This window comes from Myiozetetes cayanensis, unplaced genomic scaffold (assembly GCF_022539395.1).
Source record: "Myiozetetes cayanensis isolate MyiCay16 unplaced genomic scaffold, myiCay2020 scf9, whole genome shotgun sequence".
NCBI lineage: Eukaryota > Metazoa > Chordata > Aves > Passeriformes > Tyrannidae > Myiozetetes > Myiozetetes cayanensis.
The window spans coordinates 12,330,291-12,350,465 of record NW_026088185.1 but is presented as its reverse complement, the minus strand read 5'-3'; the positions used below and the strand labels follow the sequence as shown (position 1 = coordinate 12,350,465).

At 40.0% G+C, this 20,175-nt stretch overlaps 1 protein-coding gene across 6 annotated transcripts in view; it reads right to left on the bottom strand.

The window, feature by feature from the left end:
• INO80D (INO80 complex subunit D) overlaps positions 1-20,175 on the bottom strand; it is a 45,334-nt gene that overhangs the window by 10,864 nt on the left and 14,295 nt on the right. For 5 of the 6 annotated variants that reach the window (XM_050339614.1, XM_050339612.1, XM_050339610.1 and 2 more), the window contains 8 exons: positions 18,530-19,278; positions 15,305-15,413; positions 9,593-9,817; positions 7,459-7,568; positions 5,433-5,566; positions 3,730-3,947; positions 3,184-3,341; positions 1,027-2,219 (listed from right to left, as the gene is read on the bottom strand). In XM_050339614.1, coding sequence (XP_050195571.1) covers positions 1,051-2,219; positions 3,184-3,341; positions 3,730-3,947; positions 5,433-5,566; positions 7,459-7,568; positions 9,593-9,817; positions 15,305-15,413; positions 18,530-19,278 — 2,872 coding nt within the window. In that variant the 3' untranslated portion in view covers positions 1,027-1,050. Of the gene's footprint in view, positions 1-473; positions 594-1,026; positions 2,220-3,183; positions 3,342-3,729; positions 3,948-5,432; positions 5,567-7,458; positions 7,569-9,592; positions 9,818-15,304; positions 15,414-18,529; positions 19,279-20,175 lie in introns of those variants that run through there. The other variant, XM_050339615.1, reaches the window with a different exon arrangement.

Sequence of the window (20,175 nt, the reverse complement as noted above, 5' to 3'; positions counted from 1 at the left end):
TGCACCCATTTGAAACTTGCAAAGGGTCTGACCTAGACTTGTGTGGACGGGCAGAATACCAACCAAATTCTTCCAGTTTGAGCTGGGAAATACCTGTTAGCCTGTCAGGCAAAGAGTTCTGGACAAAGACACACTTGAAAAGGCAAACCATCAATGCTACAAGGCCACAGTAATTCAGCAAGGAAGGGAACTTCTGCACAGGAATCTTCACGAATCCATCGTCTATATCAATCCTGTTTCTTTTTTTTTCTCTGGGCTAACTTCGTATCAGCCTTCAAACTGATGGGCAACCAGTCAACTGATCCCTTTGCTACTCAATGAATTACAAATCATGATAATAAAAAAAAAAAAAAATCAGCATGCAGTAAGAACAGTGACCAGTTCTGGAAGGGGACAACTCCCACTTCTTCACCAAAAAAAGAAAAGGAATTCTGCTCCCTACACCCCAAACATACACACGCACACAGAGGAGGTCAAGAGACTATTTTAAGAAACTGCCAAACTCATCCTTGAACCATGATCTTGATTTTAGGACTTCAGTGCACCATTCTCAAATCAATGTGTGCAGCCAAGTTTTCCATGCCAGATGCTACCTTTGGAAAAAAAGTAAATTAAAAATAAAATAAATAAATCAAGAGACTTCTGCCCACTGGAAAACTTTCTACCAGATGCTAATGGGATGGCAAGCACTGGTCCGAACCCTAGGGAACAGTAACATGCGTCAATGATCTGAGGTATCTTCCCATTTCTAGGTCTTACTGCTAAGATCAATTACATCCAGTAACTGTGCTGTATCCTTAAGGAATTATTGGGGAACGGTGAACCTGCCTGCAATAAATGAGCACCAGTGCATAACAAGCACATGTGAACGCTACAGCAAGGTTCACAGAGGGCTAACCCTGGTCAGTACTGAAGCAGGGGTTTTCTTCTCAACCCCCTCTTAAAAAAACAGGGAAGGAAGAGAGGACAGAAAAATTAAAGAAAAAGGAAAAAAGAAAAGATAGAAAATACAGGTCCCCCATCTACCTGCATGGAGCCAGGCAGACAAGCTCAGTTGGAGGTGGTGAAGGGCGCGGATGCGTTATTGGTACTGGTAGCGGTGGCACCGGTCACTGCGAAGCCCGTGGGAGGAGCTATGGAGCTGTGGCTGGGCTGCAGGTCCTTGGGAATGCCACTGTGGGAGCTCAGCTGGTGCCCAAAGGCTGCGCTGAACTGAGGGAGCTGTTGTTTAGGGGAGGTGGAGCCCATGAGTTCAGCGGAGGCAGGACCCATGCCACTAAAACTGGTCTGCGGTAACCCCGGAAGCACACTGGAGCTGTTGGGGGTCACAGTGGCGAAGGCAGGCTGTGTGGTCTCTGAGTGCGAGGTGGTAGGTGGTGTGGACAGGGAGGTGGACAGGAGGTGTCCATCTGCACCAAGAAGGTTGCTAAACGGAGAGGGGTCCCCAAGATTGACAGGAAGATTTCCCCAGTGAGTTCTGGGGTTGACCACCCCGCTAAGTGGCACATCCAGCTGAGTTGGGAGCAAGTGCTGTGCCATCATGGGCATCTCTGCTGAGAAGGTAGCTGCCAGGTTATCACCAGAGAAGGATGTGGTGTGAGGGGATGTGATATGGTCACTGTAGGGAGACGGCACATGCTCACTATCATAATGGCTTCCATGGGGTGAGGAGTGTGAATGGTCACTGCTGTATTGCTGTCGTGAGGTGATCAGGTCATCTGCCTTGCTCAGCAGCTGGGCAGGGTGGGGCCTCTGGGAGGCATGGCTGCCATCATGAAGTCCATGAAACTGTCCCGGGAAGGCTCTCTCCCCAAGGCCACTCTGGCTTATCAGAGTGGCAGAAGTAAGGCCAACGTTGGCTGGGGCTGAGAACTGCCCCTGGATCTGCCCTGCCAGGGGCGTAGGTGGGTTGGACAAGGTAGCAGAACGGAGCAAGTTCTCGTCCAGCTCCAGACCGGAGAAATTATCATGTACTATACGCCCATTCAACAGCTCCCCCAGATCCGTGTTAACCTCTCGACTCAAGGACTGCATTCCCGGAGCTCCAGCACCTGTAGAGAACACCCCTATCGCTCTATCTGACAGCTCCTGAACTGGCACACCATCTGTCTGTGTAAGTACTCCAATGGTACTCAGGCACTCAAGAGAAGTTACAGCCTGTAGGGCCCGTTCCAGTTCTTCAGCCTCTTCTGTAGTTGGAAGGAGATCTCCATTTTTACCTGCACAAACAGGGACACCATTAGTTAGCACTCACCTCTCAGGTGAGCCTGGCACTGGCACTCTAAGGATGCAGATGTATAGACAGTTCAGTACAGAGCTGCAGTGTATGATAACCTTCCAGCACTGCTTGCAGTACACAGAAAATATTATTCATCAGTCTTCACTAGGTAAGCAAGGTAAGAAAACCAAGAAATTATACCTTCCTCTTCAATGGAACTCCCCCTCTCCACCCTCCTTTTCCACATACTACAATGGGAGATGCCTCTTAAACTTACTTAAGCATTTTTACTTTAAGTCTAGTAAGATTTTCTTCAATGCTGCAATAACACAAATGGTCCACAAATCCCTCTCTACTCACCAGTATTACAGCCTGGACCTAAAATTTACACAGATAGTATAATTTAGGTTAATTTCGACTCAAACACAGTCTGATGTCATGTTATATAGAAAATGACTAAAGAAATCACGTACCCAACTCCAGGCTGTTCTAGTTTCTTTGTTTTATGTGATAGGTTCTGAGCTTTAGAATACAGAAATTCAGGCACAGTTCTGATCAAAAGCTAGTTTCAGTATTTGAAAATTTTATTCTCACTCTCTTCTCTTTTTATCAAAGGCCAATATTGACTGTGATTCCAGCCCCACTCGATGGCAGAAAGATGCCATTACTGTGAATACTCTTGATTAAACTGTAACACTGACAGGCAGTAAAACTGTAAAATGAATTATTAAAATACTAAACCAATTAGGATTTTCAAAGTAGCAATTATATGAGCAAGCAGAGAACTATACACAGCCTTCTTAAAGTCTGCTTTACTTCAGAGCTCACGAACAATAGACCAAATGCGCACTTCCTTCTCTAGAACTTATAATAAGAAAGGAAGCAACTCCCCAAAATGCAGTTTAGAAACACTCACTTCTTCAGTTCACTGAGTGTGTTCATGCTAGCATAAAATAAAATGGTACCTTCAAAGAAATCAAAATCTTGCAAGTCATCGGGCAGCCGCGGCAGGACATCAGAGAAGTCCTCCTGATTCAATTCCAAGTCATGTGGAATGTCTGTGATTTCGTTGGCGATATCATCAGGCAGCTCATCAGCACTCAGCTCTGGTGTGGAGGGGCTCCTGAACAGAAAGTAACATCAGTCCCTGGTGTTCAACTCTGGTTCCTCCAAAGGACAACTATGAATGCATATCCATCTAGAACAGATGTTTCCCCACATTTTTTTACCCCATCATCTTGGAAAAAATGCATTTAGGAAGTTTTTTTAGGAAGCTGAGCCTACTCACTAAATATGTAAGATGTGACATCAGGGTCAAAAGATTTTATCCATCAAACCCAATCATTGCTCAAATCCAAAATGACCTAAAGTTTTTTTTCAACAGTCACTGTAGATGCAATTTCTAGCCCTGCTCCAGATGCTGATCAGCACAGCAAAATCACACCTTTCTCCAGTGCTCATTAACAACACTCAAACCCACAGTGGGAAACTGGGGCAGGGCTACCACTGACCGTATGTGGGGTATCTCTACTGGCAGTGAGACACTGGGAGGCATGGTGAGGTTCCCTTGGGGCACTGCAGGAGGAATGGGTTTCTGGGGCCGGCGTGGGCCTCGCCTTCTCTTCTTCTTGTGTTTTTTGGTAAGTGCAGGTGGCTTCGTTTTTTTCCTGGGTTTCCTCTGCTGCTGGTGCTGAACTTTACGGGAGCTGTCTCCTCTCAAGAAATTATCCTTTGGGAGCAAAACAATAGCAATGAGAGCATATTGAGAACAATTATTACTTGCCTTGCTTTTTTCACCCTGGCCATTCTGCAGACATTCACATGTAATATAAGAGAGACTGCTAACTTACACCCAGGCATGGCTATAAAACTTGATCTGCTTCCTTCCCCATTGATCCCAATGGCAAAAATAACATAGACCAAACTATGAGGTATGCTAAACAGGAGATTTATCATACATGCAGTACCACTTTAAAAATTATCATAGCAAAACCTAACTAAACTAGTGCAAAACTGTAAGCCTTAGCAGCGCTCTTCTAAGTATTAAAGAAAAGACCAAACACTATCATGAGATGGTGTTAAATGCAAATAGTCTGCAGCAGCTGAAGCCAGGATCGTCAAGTGTCCGCTGCCATATCAGAGGGACAGCACTGAAAATACGGATTTAATACTGTTGGACTCGGGTAAGGATGTGGGTAAACAACTATGGCCTTGTTGCTTCTGAACAGAAATCACTGACCAGTTGAAAAATAAATCAAACCATCATCAGTCTTCAGTTGCCATCATACTGGGAATGGCAGAGGATTGAATTTGCTACAGAAGTAATCCCTGAGACACTGAAGACGGCTACAAGTCTGTGTAGCACAAACTCTCTCACATTTTAATAAAAAAACCTCCATAATTCACAACTATTGGAGAGGTTGGACAAAAGCAATAACAAAATCCCCAGAATAACCCAACAACATAAGGAAAAAAACCCCGACAAACAAACAAACAAAAAAAAGGCAGTTTTACACCTAATTGAAGTGAGACAAGACACCTTGAAGGAGGGGTAAGACAGAAGCAGGTTTGTGAATTATCCTTAAGGTTTTTCTCTGGAAGATAGGAGGCATAAAAGGAGAGCAGAGGACATCAACTTAATTTCTGTATTCTCTCAACTTGAGGTTAAGCCACTGCTTTCCCTCTGGGATCCATGGATCCCTGAAGGAGGTTAAAGATAAATTCTAATACTTACTGAAAGGTAAATAAAGTAGCAAAACCATTACTTGCGTGCTTGTAATTGCTATCTACATTTCCTCAAGAAAATATTTTGGGCCCCATATACTGAGACTGCTTAAGCTGCAGGCTTCTTAATACCACCTTCACACTATATTCAGATCCAAGGACCAGGAGTGAGCCTGAATAAAATGACCACAGGATCTCACAATGATCTTCCATTTCTCAGTTCAAGAGAGGAATTCAATTTTTTTCCAGTGAAGGATATTCTCATCTACACTTTATTATATCCTCAAAACTATGGAAAAGATTTTTACAATATACTTTATACTAACTGGGAATGTTTGGCATATTATACCCTCTTAAGAGAGATAATAGGATATGAGCTCTGAAGTTCATAAACTTGCTAGTTGTCAAGGAAGAGTGCATAGGAAGACTGGGGTTAAAACTCCTGATCATCCCAATATACAAATAAATACAGTTTTGCCTTTGTACTTACCATTTTTTTGGCATGTTCTTCGCACAGAGGTGTCTGATGTGTAATGTCAAAAACTGGCACAGAGCACTGTTGACCATCTGCAAACTTGGCTGTGCAACTTGAGAAGAGCTGCTGAGAACGGTTCAATAAGATATCTGTGCATTTCTGCATCAGGAATAACACAAGACAGTGATGGAGGAACGCCCTTTGATTTATCAATCTGGTAAAGATTAGAGCCTTCAACTCTATCTGTCCATAGATGCTATTTTTAATGAGTACCTTAACTTTGCTATTCAAGTTCAAAGCTAGGTAAGGCTCAAACCCAACTTTTAAAGTGAAAAAGCTGCATTCATGCAGAATCCCTAATGATTTTATTATATACTGAGATAGTTTTATAAAAGCAGCCATTTCACTAATGAGTTCTTAGCAAAAAGAAGCCTTTTCCTGGAGTCTTAATCAATAGATCAATAGTAGCAGTTGGAACAGTGTAGTCAACAGGACTATTTCCTTACAGACTAATGACAATCCATACTGAAACATTAAAGAAAGAGTATTTCTTAATTCAATCTTTTAAGGTACATTCTTGGCATTTATCTTTAGAGCACAGAAAAAGAAGTTTCAAGATCCTTCCTGCTCCTCTGAAAAAAAGATGTGCAATCAGACAGAAAGGTCAAATAAATCCAAACGTAAGCTTGCTGAGATTTTCTTCAGAAAAACCCCTTGCAGGAGTGAAAATGTTTCTAGACTTACAGCAAATCAAACAGATAGCTCATTGTGTTTTTTTCAAACAACATTAGAAGCACTCCTTCCATCTTGAACAATTCTCAGACTTCAACATCACTATATATGTTCTTAAAATGTTAAAACACAAACACAAAAAAAAAAAAGGACAAAGAAAAAAACTTGCAGAACAGTCCAGATAACAGACTTGGACAGATGGGTCAGAACCAAGAGCGTATTCACTGAGAAGAAAATGCAGAGAGAAAAAAATGGCATAAATTCAAAATCACTACCCTTGACTTCTCTGCTTTACACACATCAATAAGCAAGATGACTTAAACAAAAAAATCAAACCATTCGAATCATGAGGCAAATCCCAAAGACAACTGCACACCATGGTGCTCTCTCATACAGAGATTTTGAACTGCTCTGCTGACCACTTTTAAGGGGCCTGAAAAAAGTCAACCAAGATAAACAAGGCATCGGCAAACCAAAAAGACTGAAAAGGTACTGCAGTCTGATAGTAACTGGAACAGATCAGCACTAGTCACTTAAAATACCAAAACCAAAAGCTTCAACAAAAGAAGTCACTCCAAAAAAAGCACCAATAATTCTTCAGATAAAACAAAAAAGACAAAGTCTGAAGAATTTTTAAGTATTACAGGTCATAAGTCTGCCTGTTTATAGTCTTCAGAACCAAACCTCACTTATAATGTGCTTTCTTCTTTCTGTGATCTTTATCCATAGACTCTTAACATCCTTTTCAAGCTTTGCTTGAAATTCCAACCACTGGGAATCCTTCCTCATCTAGACTATGAGGTACTGTGACCCCTTGTGAGGTTCTGTGACCCCTTCTATTCTGCTGCTTTGAACAATGCAAAGTATCTTTCCATCTTTCCAGTCAGTGTAAGCCATCTTTTTATACTATGTATAAAACTCTGTTCCAATAACACTGTCATAGGAAGACACCCTATTGGAACCTACCAAGAACTGCATGAAAACCAAGAAGCTGAAAGCCACGTGGTTTGTACCAACCCATCGTGAAAGATGATCATTTTTGTACAAGTTTCTTGCATCTACCAAACACAGCTTACAGAGTAAAATGATGTTACTATAAGAGATACCAGTGGCAAACTACTTAACTTCACTGCCTACAGACCCAAATCACCCAGACCAAGTTAAAAGCAAAGTAATTAGTGACACCCTAACAAATAGGTATTTCTTTGTGAAAACTTATCTGTCAATGCAAAAGTCTAACAAACAAACAAACAAAAAGCGCCCTAAAACAGAACTTCCACGCCTGAATCCAGAAGATTTAAGAGGATACGCTGAAAACAGTGCCTGGTGAATGGAAGGGCCTTGTTAGTGCACTGCTCTCCCTTCGAAGTCCCACTACAGGTTGTTGGTTCTGCATCTCTCTGCCTCACTTGGCTTGTGCTGCAAAGAAAACATAAAAGAGTTTAGAGACAAAGCCCTGGTCTTGGGTGGTTACTTAACACAATTATTGAACTGAACGTGGCACAGTAGGATGAAAAATTATAACACACGTGTGTGTGTCATGATCCAGATGGGGTGCACGCTACTACCAGTCTCTACACAGGGACACGGAATAGATGTCAATGACAGGTGAAGGTGTGACTGCAGTAACAGGATTCTGGTTTATTTCTGATTTACTTCTGGCCTTAATTGTAATGAGAGGTGCTGTGTGCTGCTACCATGTAAATATTACAACACCCTGCAACAGAGCCAAGGGCAGCAGTAGTTGAGTGTCAACACAGGTGACTCTCATAATGAGGTCAATCTTTAGAGTACAATGCATTGGGTATGCCTACACAGGCAGTCAAGTGCGCTTGCAAGCCTGTTCATAAATCAAAACATGCCGAGCATCCCCAGAGCTTACATGCAAGCATGTGCTCAGACAAACTTAGACTGAGCTCTGGAGTGGCAGAGCCTGAGCGTGCTCAACATGGATAAAAGCTCTCCTTCATCAACGTGCTACAGCCCAATCCACCAGCAGGTGCCCAGAGCTGGGCACTCCCTCAGCACAGCCTCTATGATTTGAGCCTGAGCTGCAAGCAGGCGACCAGGCAGCAGAGTGGACGAGCACCGCAAGCATTACGCAGCTCGCTCGGTGTTAGCCTGCACTCGAGGCATGTGTCACCTTCAGTGGAAAGCTGGAGATTCCAGGGCTGGCTTTCACCTCTGTACACGTTGTTTTCTAGGTTGACAAAAAGCTGTCTGTAGCCTGACTGTTTTCCTTCGGCCAGTTCTGTCATCAACTGCACTTTGACTGAGCAAAGTTTTAGTTAGCAGTATTATTCCTGAGAAAAATTTCGTAACTGAAAAGACTCTGTGGTTACTTAAATTAACCAGAGCAGTGATGACAGGCACACCTGGTCTACCCAAAACAACAATCTTTTTTTTTTGCATAATAAAAGGCAAAAATAATGGGGGAAAAACCAACAAGAGCTTGTGAGCTCTGGCAAAGTCTTGCTGTAGTTTAAGTTTGGAAAAACTTCCACAACTTTGTAAACTAGTAATGGACTTCTACATTACACCTCTGAGCAGCTCTTCAGCACCACTCCACCTCCCCAGTAATAAACTCTCCAACTGTCATGAACCACAGCCCACTGTCCAGGAACAAAAGCATCCCATTAACCAAAATACACTCTCAGTAACTTGCTCCAGCCTGCATCTCATATTTTACCCACTACACCCCACAGTCACACATCCTGTAAAGCCGAACTGCAACAGCAAAAGGATGCTGCTGATACCCCAGACATAACACCAGGGTTCAGACTTAGTCTGTTCCTGCACAAATATGAATCAACCAACTCTCCATATGCTGAGAGGTGGAGGGATGTTGACATTATCTAGAAAGAATTCCCACAGAAGGTAACCTTCAGAGTTGTTAGAAGATATTTATTTTGTTGCCAACTTTCATTTAATGTTAGATTGAGTTAAATCTAACAAAAAGCATGAGCTTAAATTTGATTTGCTGGGAAGATAATTAAGAGGAGGTACAGACTTTTCAAAAAAAGCTGTCTGCAAAACAAAATCTGAATTGAAGCGGTGAACTACAGACCACACTGCACACCTTCTAAAGAACTGGGCACAGTAAAGTACCAGGTATTTGAAGGAAGCCAAAATACATAGATTAATTAGTAAGAATAAATTTTAGCAGGCCACTAATTTCTTTTGTGACATTTAAGAAATTAGGCCCAGATACTGCTGGACAAACAATCCATATGTAACACATAAAGCTGGAGAAGGCCTGTCTTCATGGAAAACTCTGTATGCCATGTTTATTTTACTCCACTGACAGGCACTCACGTGTCATGGTTTTTCTGCCTTGTGCATGACTATCTGTTTCAGAGTTCAGCATTTCAGCTGCTGGATACTCAGCCCACCTCCACCCTGTCCCAACCCCATGTTCCTGCAATCACAGGGGAAGGTCTAACCTGGTACAAGCACACGTAGCTCTTCGGAGCTCTTGTATGAGCTGCCCAGCACGCTCCGGCTCTCTGCTGGCCGCCTGCAGCAAGGCTTTCCGGAGCGTATGCCGGCATTTCTTCTGACGGGATTCTGCCCGCTCCAGGCGGCAGAGGTGCTTGTATTTCTGCTGGAAGTAAGTGCAAAGTCTGGTCACCCTGGAACTCCTGTCATCTGCATTGTCATCATCGGACCTGAAGGAAGGAAAATAAAAACAAATGGGCTTTAAGTTACTTCTTTTTTTCCACAGAAGCTCTTTTGTCACTTTAACAGAATTGTTAAGTTGGCACCCATCTTCTAGCCACACAAACATCCAAAGGCTGAAATCAGCCAGGAATGCTTGAGATATAGTAAGACCAGGATCCGTTTTAAATTCTAAAGGTACTTGCCCTTCTTAGTATGTCATTATTAGAGATTACATCAATTTATCATCAAGTCTGACACATTTAAATGTCTAGAGCCTGCTGTTCAAAAAAATCTATACTGTTAACCTTTATTTACTGTAAATGTCTTGGCAAATGAGACAAACGCTTAAATCAAAGTGCAATTAATGGAGAGGACAAGGGTGGGAAACTGTGTAGTGGAAATTTATTGAAGAAAGGTCATGCTGGAGAAGACGGTCAAATTCTAACAAGTACCAAAACTGCTGACTTTTTCCAATTCCTTTTACTCTGCCAGGTGGTGTATTCCTTTCTAAACCAAATTACACACTAACACAGCTAACAGCTGATACTGATTTCTCCTTGCTGCAGAGTTAAAGTTGAGTTACAGTAAGTAGTAGAGAAGAAATTCACATTTAACTCCAAAGGTGGCGAGGGAAAAATCAGACCAGGGCTAAGCAATGACCAGATGAAGGATTAATTCAATTCTTTGTTTGCTTTGAAAAGCCTTCTCCCATTTATCTTGGCTTTCTGAACATCCAGGCACATATCAACAAGACCATCAAACCATGTCAACACATCCAGTTAAATGAAGTAAAAGCCATGAAACAGAAAATCATCACTGGATGCTAAAACAACAAGGTCCATGAAGTTACTCAAAAGTCCTCCACGATAAGCTCTAGTTTGTGGAATGAGTTTTTAGTTCACGGAGCAACAAAGTGCATGTGCTGAATCTAAACAAAGTAGACTTTTGTTCAGTTTTTCCTTTAAGTTTTTCCTATAGAAAAGAGAGACTTTTTGCTAACTTTCCTATCTGTAACACAAAGGAAGGGTGGGGGAAAGTAGAGAAATCTGAGCAAATGAAGCAAATCAAAAGCTCACAAGGTTCAGACTGCAGAGCTTGGCAAGACTGAAGGAGCTGACACCCAAACCTGTGCATAGCAAAGCAGACCAGAACTAGCTGAAATGGGAGAGATGTGAAATACCAGCCACGATATTTACTAAATACAGTACGAGCCAGAAATGCAGACAGCAGACCTGTCCCTGAAAAGCCATATGACAAGGACCTACTTTCTTTTCTGGAAACTCTAACTCTATTTATAATGCAGGCCAAATTTAAGAGACTGCAACCATCTCCACTACGACTGTCTGCAAACACTCTGCAGCAGCAAACACTGCCTTGACACAAATGCACGCTTTTATGAAGTTTTATGTAAAGTAAACCATTCCATGTATTTTGTCTGTTAAAACAGATTAAAGCTTATTTTCTAGAAGCATAAATTACAAGTAATTAACCTATACAATTACATGCTTAGCAGCTAATACAACCTGTTAAAAATATTTAACGTATGTAATGTTTAAAATATTTTTACACTGAAAATTAAAAGAAAATACACTTTTAAGATCTCTTAGGAAAGACTGTTTACTGGGAAAAACTACCTTTTTAGAAAAAATTAATTGTGAGCTGTTTAATATAGATTTTCCTTCTTCCAATGTATTAATAAAAAACAGGAATACATGGATGGCATATATATTTATAGATAGGTTTAACATCTCTAGATATTTCATTACTGCTCTGGGCTAAGACTTTTAAACACAGTTGCAGATATACTGATTTAATTTTAAATATGGTTAAAAATTAGAAAATACTTTTACCTTTGGGGGAAAAAAAAGTGGAAAGAGTGGGTTTTAATGTAAATTTCTCTATATTTGAGACTTTTTACTTTCCTCACATTGAAAGAGTCAGGAAAAGTCACTGTACACTAAAATATTTTTGAACTGCAGTTTATGAGATCTTTATTAAAAAGTAGATGAAGAATATATATCAAAGACATAGAAAGAAATCATGCCTGCACTGGGCAAGGGCTTATTTTGAGCCAAATAGTTTCTAAAAACCTATTCAGAATTTTGTTTCCAGGCCAGTAAGATTAACCAAAATGGTCATATGTTCTGAGAAATCTAAAAATACCAAAGTAAAACCTATTTTTATTCTTTCAGTAGTCAGGTACTAAAAACAAAAGGTACTTTTATCACTGTCCTTTCATAAACAAGTTTACCAACTTCTATTTAGTTCATTGTCTTAAGCTGCATATAGAGCTTCTGAAGTTCAACTTAACATGTGGCATTTAATTTTAAAGAAGATTTCTGAAAGCGCACACAAGCCATTTGATAGCCCAAAATGCTTCTTCCCTTTCGGATTGTCATGTGTGAACATCAGGGGAATTATTGCCGAGCATTCATGAAGAAAACAAAGACAGCACGAAGCAGCAGAAAGGAAGAGCAAAAGGGTAGCACGAGCAGTCAGGCACCACCAGGGAACAAGGAGAACATTCTCTCTATTCTGAGACACCCCAACAACTATACTTCAAATCCCTCCTTACAGAGAAGTTTTGAATAACCTTCCCTTCTTACTTTTAGTTATTCTAGCTAATGTGAGTTGTTAAATCTGACTTTGACAATACAGTGTTGATATTTGCTCCTTTGAGTGGGGTGGTATGAGGAGGGACTCACACTCCTTTTTCAAACTTGCTACTTGAAACGCTTGCTTTATCTATATTTCAGTGTACGAACCGAAAAACCACTTTGTTATAAAGTCATTTGTTTTCCAGTACTTTCCAAGCTACCAAAATCAGAAATCAAATAATCTAGGGGAAAGCTTCACTAATCTGCAGCAGGGAACAGTTCCCTGCTCTCTCTCCAAACTGCTGCTCCCATAAGGGGAGCTGTTCTCCCATAAGGCTGCTCCCACCTCAGCAGCCTTGTCTGCAAGCCACCCAGCCTGCACTGTGCTCACTACCAACTCCTGTGCTACTATTTGAACTCAAACATTTGTGCCTGCCTCAAAGCACTGCATCCCAGAATCCTAGGAGCACAGGAACACGATTTTTCAAAATTAAAGCACAGAATAATAAAAGCAAACATTTGGCCTGCGTTTCCACAGGTGATTGCAGCAATATGAATTTTACAGATTAAAAGGCCAGAAGGCAAGTGAACCAAAAAAAATATATTACTGTTGTCGTGGTTTAACCCCATCCAGCAGCTACGTACCAGGCAGCTGCATCCTCACTCTCCCTGCTCCCACCAGTGGGATGGCGAGGGGAATCGGAAAAAAAAACATCTTGAGGGTTGAGCTAAGAACAGTTTAATAATGGAAACAAAGTAAAATATAGTGCTTCCATTTATTGTAATGGAATGTATTCCATGTATTGTAATTTCTTTCAATAGTCTGTTCTGAAAAACATCCCCTCCACTCTCTTCCATGAAGTTGAATGGAAAAGGACAGAATGAAGTTTGCTGGTGGGACCATAAGCTCAGACACAAATGAACAGAGGAAAAAATGGCTTTCATTTTACTGTAAAAACCAGCAAGTAAATCCTGTAACGTAAGGGATGTGATTTCAGAAAGTAAAAGTTTTAAGAAACAATCTCCATTGGTTTTCTGGTGAAATAAGGCTCCAAAATTCAGAGCTGTAACAAGTCACTGGCTGACTAAGTTAGAAGCCACGAGTCTGCACTGCCAGATTAGCATGACAGAGTTATTTTGACAAATCAAATCTCCCCAGACATAGTTTGAACTAATTCACCACCTTCAGCAGCAGACAGGTCACATTGCAGAAGTGTCAAAATGAAACATTTCAAGTAATAAAAACCTTTACAGAAGCTTGCAGAATAGGAAGTAAAGTTTTGGAAGGCTTACATCAAGTGAATGTTTATCTATAATCAAAATCAGTAAAGTTGTTGAAGAGCTAATACTGGGTAGACTGATGGAAGTACAAAAGCAGCCAGTAGCATACAAAATTTTATCCATCATGATTAGTTAAGACAGCATTTAACTGAGGTGCACAAAATGCTAGAATGGAACAGAAAATGTCAAGACAAGGTACTATTTTTCTCCCAGTATGTGAAAAAATTAGGAAGAATCCAAAGGAAGTTAAGACAAATAGAAGACAAAACACACAGAGAATGACCTTTATAAGCTGACAAAAAAATAGGGGTATATGGAAGAATCAAATCAAATGTCAGAGAGAGATGAGTGCAAGGGAAGTTATTTAATAGATATATCTGCTGTGAAAAAATACGTATGATTTAAAATTCTGAAGTCTGTTCATGTTTTCCCAAAACAGTTTACTTAAAAGGTGTCTTTTAAGCTAAAACTGTTTGTGAAAGCTCACTCTCTGACTGCTGATGCCCTAAAAAACGATGGCCATTCATAACAAAAAAAGCCACAACCTTTTTATTTTATAAAAGAAAAACCCACACACTGTTTAGTAGCTTTGATTCACTGAAGACTCTTAGTATTTAGCATCCTGAGGTGTGTCCTGATGACAGAGATACAGCTTTGTTGTTCACTTTGAGGACAATCTTTAGAGAAGGCAAGATTTCTACTACAGTTTCAGAATTTCCATGTAACAACAAAATAATATTTCATTAACACCATTATTCTAAGTGTTATATTTAAAAATTAAACAAATGGGAGAAAGTTGTAATATCAGAAAGTCCAGTTGCATAGCGGATGAGAATCATGTTATAGAAATTACAATCAAATTCTACTGAGACTCCAATTTCTTTGGTAAAAACACTCTTTGTTACAATACTATGCTCAGGATGCTTTGTTTTAACTTTGCACCCTAAAATTTACATTAATAGATATATATTATCATATCCTGCTGTAAGTTCAGATTCATGGTTTAGCAGTACATAGAGAACATCATAAGCCTTTCTGCACCAGCAGCTAATACCTGCTCTGCTTATCCCTTTGATCACATCACTTCCTTTCAATGCTCACAAGTATTGACAGAGGCCTATTTAACAATTAATTAAGAAAAGAACTACCATGGCATTTAAAAAATACATTAAAACAACAGACTGCATAAATACTATAAGGATTAATGAGTGAAATGTAGCAAGTTTACTAACAAAGTTATTAACAAACAGCAGGAAAGGCAAGAAACCATACCAACTCCATTTGGTTATAATTCAAGACCTCCACTCAGCAAGGCACACAAGTTCATTGATAAATCCCACTAAACTCAATTAAATTTAGACAAACAAGCTTAAATCCTTTCCTGATGCATCCTTCTGATAGCAGACTGCACAAAGGTCTCTAAGTTAGCTGAAAACTGGGACAGAAGGCAACAAGCTGTTTCATAGCTCTTACAAACAAATGAGTTCAAACAATCCTTTGTTTCAGCAAAGCACTTGAACAAGTGCTTAGGTTCCACTGACTCCACTTGAAGTGAAACTCACATTTACATGATTTATTCCATCAAGGCCAGCATGAATACTAAAGAATGATACTCACTCAGGTCTCTCATAGCCGAGGCTTTCTCGGATGGACCATGCAACCTGGTAAGGGGAGGTTTGCTCTGAATCCTCCAACTCTTCTCCACTGTCTTCAGACCAATCCAGCCCTAAGGGAATTGAAAACATAAAAGCTGGATGAAAAGAGTATCCACCTCATATAAGCCTCTGAGCAACCTGTGGCACAAGAGGTGAATGTGTAGTATAGTTACAAACATAATTATGTTTGATTAAGTTATATAATATTCTCAGTTACACAGGAAAAGTTACAGTAGTGGCTCCATTGCAATGTGCAAATAGCATGCACTGATTTTTGTCATAAGCAAGAGTTTGTTTTTTTTAAATCCTTACTGGCTTCATTATTCATAAACAGTGGAAGAAAAATCATCAGCTTTTTTACCCACAGAAAAATATTAGTTTTCATAACCACATAAGCACATGGGAACATTAGAGACAAGGTAAGGGAGAAGTCCCTGTCACAAAGAACTGACTACCTGGTAAATTTTAATACTATATGATCTAAATAGGCCAGCATTTCTGTTTATATTCTGACCCCTTCACTGTACCATAACACAGAGAAGAATATGAAAATCACAAGACACAGCATCATGGACAGAGATAGATACACAGCTACACAGAGTGTTCCTCTGCTCAGTTCCTGTCACTGCCGGCCAAATGCACATATTAGCACGAAGAGAGAGCTAAAGGGAGAGACACAAACACTCCTGCACTTTTACCAAGCAGCACGTTTTCATTTAATGATGATGCAGTATGACCAACTTATTGTGTGACCCAGCAGCCTCAGTTAGTCAATCCACAGACAACTGTTGAATATGACAACCAGAGAGAGGCCAGTAAGTTCTCAGGCAGAACATTTTGTCTGGAACTTCATCTTTCACAGTTTTTCCTACCCTCTCTCCCACACCCAGTGAAATTCTTGCCACTTTCTTGCAGCAGTTGGAATAAAATCCCATTGCTGCCTTTGCAAGCCAGCATTTTTTCTTTTTCGCTTTCTTCTGTGCTCCTTGAAAATGGAGCAGCAGTTGGGATAAGAGTTAAGGAGCATTTTATTTTTGTTGAAAATAAACTAAACAACTACATCTGAGATGATTCTGAAGTCAGATGCTTTGAATTTGGGAAATGCATCAGTACTTGGAGATCTACTTACACAATTAGAGACACACACACCTGTGCTAGGAATACCATCATTAGGAACATCTTCATCATACAGAAGCAACACTTTAACATGAACCACAAATTTCAGAAACCAAATTTTTCAGGAACTTGGGCATGCTTTTATTAAGACGTGCATTTGAACAAAATTAGGATATATTGAGACATTTAATGAAATGTCAGAATTATACTTTCAAGGTAAGTGGTTCTTTTTCCTCTTGCCCCTTTCATAAAGGAATGAAAAAACAACTTAATCATCATTCGATTAAGATGTCCACAACTGACAACTGTGTAACAAATTATTTACCCAATGTCTAAAAACAAAATCAGAAGTTGTGTTGTTTTGCTTCTAATGGGCACTGCAGAAATGAAGGAATAAAATCTAATCCAGATTCAGCTATACTGACACCAAAGACTGCAGTTACATTAATACCCAATTACACAGCTCTGGTGTAGGTACACATAAAACTGGCTTAATCTTTTTAAAGATTCTATGCTGTCATCTCTAGTGCTACTCTATCATAAAAAAGAAATCCTGACATTCTCTAAAGTGACATAACTAGTCTTAAATATTAAGACATATAATGAATAAAAAAACAAATATATTTTTCACTCTCACGTAACTTACATGTGAATTCTTTTACTTTGCCAAATATAAACTGTTCTAAATGCATACACAGATAGTTATGCATCTGCATAACTGTACATGTATAATCTAACTGGTTTTTTTACTATGTCTCTTTTTTAGTAAAATGTATTCTCTTCACTACTTGAGAATGTAAAACATTAAATACAGAAAACATCTTTCTACAGTCTTTCAAACACAGGTCACTTTCTAAGCTATTGGGGTCTGTAACACTCAGAAAAGCCTCTGGAGTTGCCATTCCTCTAAAGACCTGCATTATATATAGGACCATCAAAGCTGTTTTCTGAAGAACAACATCCTTTGGAGACATGCTATGGTATGCTAATTATCTTCTGAACAAATAGTCAAGCTATCCCATGAGTGCCAAAGGGCAGATCTTAACAGCAAATTAAGGAAAGGTTAATTGAAATAGCAAAAATTACAGATGTTTCCAATTAAATAAGACACTATATGAAGAATGTCTAGATTTATTTGAAGTCTCTTTTTTAAGAAAACTGTAAATACTGTTCCTGCTCTAATATCACACACTGACTCGCATTTCCATTTCCCTTTTAGTATTTTACTTGTTAGAAAAGTAAAATCTAAAACTAAGCCAAAAAGTAATTTTGGTGGGTGAGGAAGACAAAAAGGGCAGATAGGTGTGCCTAGGTCTGTATTCACTCTCAGACAAATAAATCACAAAGTCAGTTGACTTTTCAAAGCCTTATAGAGCACCACTACCATACCAGCAAGTTGGTTACACTTTCACAAGCAGCTACTGAATTATGGTTTCTTGATAATAATTAAGGGTAAGACTATTCCTGGACCGATATGTGGACAAGACTCCACCCTCCAATTACCTTCCGTAACGCTGATGCTCTCCTGCAGTGGTCTTTCTTTTGTTCGTCCACTTTCTATAAACTAATAGGCCCAGTCAAGAAAAATTCTCTTGTGCTATAATTTTCCAGTCAAGTCAGCTGGAAATTTGGATCTGCAGAGAACGACGGGCCGAATCTCCAAACTTTTACTTGCATTCATTTTGTAATGTGCACTTGTCAGACATCTAATATTTAATCTAACTTTGTCCACTCATGTTGGTACAGTTAGTGTCACCTTTACTACTTGAGTTGCAAATCTTCTATATGATGTCTCTATCATCCAAGCAATGTTTTCTACATCTCAGTTTCACTTCTCAAATGGCTAACAGAACATTAAGAATAAAAACCAACCAAAATGCCATAAACCATTTATGATGGATGCAGGCATTCCCTTCATAGGGAACAGTGCTAAAGAAAACGTCAATAGATTACCTAGCTCAAGGTTATTCTGTAAGGACCGCACACAAATGCAGGACAGTGCTAGAAGACCTTCCCCTTTTTTGATTTTAGGTTAAAAAATAAGGCTGCAGTGCATGTATTATCTGCTCACCTAAATGAGGAAACAGATCGGTGTCCAGCTGCTGTTTTCGAGTGCACAGTTTCACCAGTCTCTGTAGCCGGCTCATGCAGGACGAGTGCGGAGAGAAGGCTGTGGCTTTCATGAGGACCCGATCAGTCCTTGGTGGGTCCGTGACAGGAGCCCTGGCGGGTGGCAGGAGAGGCAGAGGTCTCTTGTTAGACAACTGCCGGGCTTGTGCTATAGTGTGTGTGGTGGGTGCCACTCCCTGCATTGGTAGGCTGGTGTTCAGAGGTTGAGGTGACTTGCAGACGATGCCCTGCGTTAGCCCTGTCGGCTTTAACGAAGCTGATGAAGGTGGCAGATGGGAGTGCTGCTGCTGCAGAGGCTGCTGCTGCAAAGGTGCAGGAATGGGGCTAAAGTGCTCTTGGCGAACTTTTAAAATCTCTGTCTCTCTCTGGCGCTGCCGGTTTTGAGCCAACTTGCTCTGCAACTTTTTCCTCACTGTTGCCCCTTTCTTTAGGTCATCATCCTCCTCGTTGAAAGCAAAGGGGTCTTCTAATTCTGCCTCCAGGTAGTGGAGAGGAAGCCTTGCCCCTGGAGGGGAGAGGGACATCCCATCCAGTCCATTGGGCATCTTCAAGGCCAGGGTGGGCACTGTCAGACTGAAGGCCATAGCATCCATCTGATGCCTGACCTTCACCTCCTCTATGGGATCATTCTTTTTCTTCCTCTCCTTTTTCGGTATAAAGCCAAGTACCTGCAGGTGGCTGTTGCAGTACCTTTGAAAAATAAAAGCAGTCAATTATTAACTAAACTCCTATAAGTAAAATATGAAGAAAAGACATCACTTAAGGGAAACCCACACAAATATAAATCGAAACACAAGAGGTTTTATAAGAAGTGTAGAGAACTGCGTCCAATAATACATGTAACTGTGGTGCTCCCAACATGTAACAGAAAACAAAAGGTTATACAAGTGACAATTTCTAATTTTAAGATATAAAAGTCTTCATTCATTATTCACAGGAGATTCACACACAATCATTCAAAATCTTAACTCTCTAATAGGGTGAATACTCACAATACAAAGTGAACAAAACAAATGGACTGTCCGATACATAAAACATTAAGAACTTAACCCATTAACTGATCATTTCAAAAGCTCCCAAGAAAAATTACATTGAAGACTACTTCCTTTCATTTGCCTGTTTGCTCAGTGGAAATAGTTAACATTTTCATTAATGCACACATTATTATTATAAATTCCACCGTAGTAGGGAGAGCAGTTTCTTATAGGGACAATCTCACTAAATATCTGCTGCAAAGGGTCACTATTTGCAAATAAAAATCTAGTTATAAAAAGAAATTCTCTGCTGTTAGAAAATATTTACACAATGCCAAGAATATGTATACATCCAATCCACAAACATGGATTTTAAGGTCTAATATGAAAAACTTTCAAAGCCACATTATTAAGAAAAGTTTTTGAGAATTTGTCATGAAAGTTTAAAAAAAAAAATCACAATTTATGTCCATAGATAACATAATAAAAAGTAAAAAATTAACCTTTGTCTGATTAAAACAAGCAGGTGATAGAAGTGTAGGAATCATGATCTGATTCTTTTCCTGTTTCCCACAGGCAGGCACTCCTGCCTCTGTAGAATGCCACCAGCAAT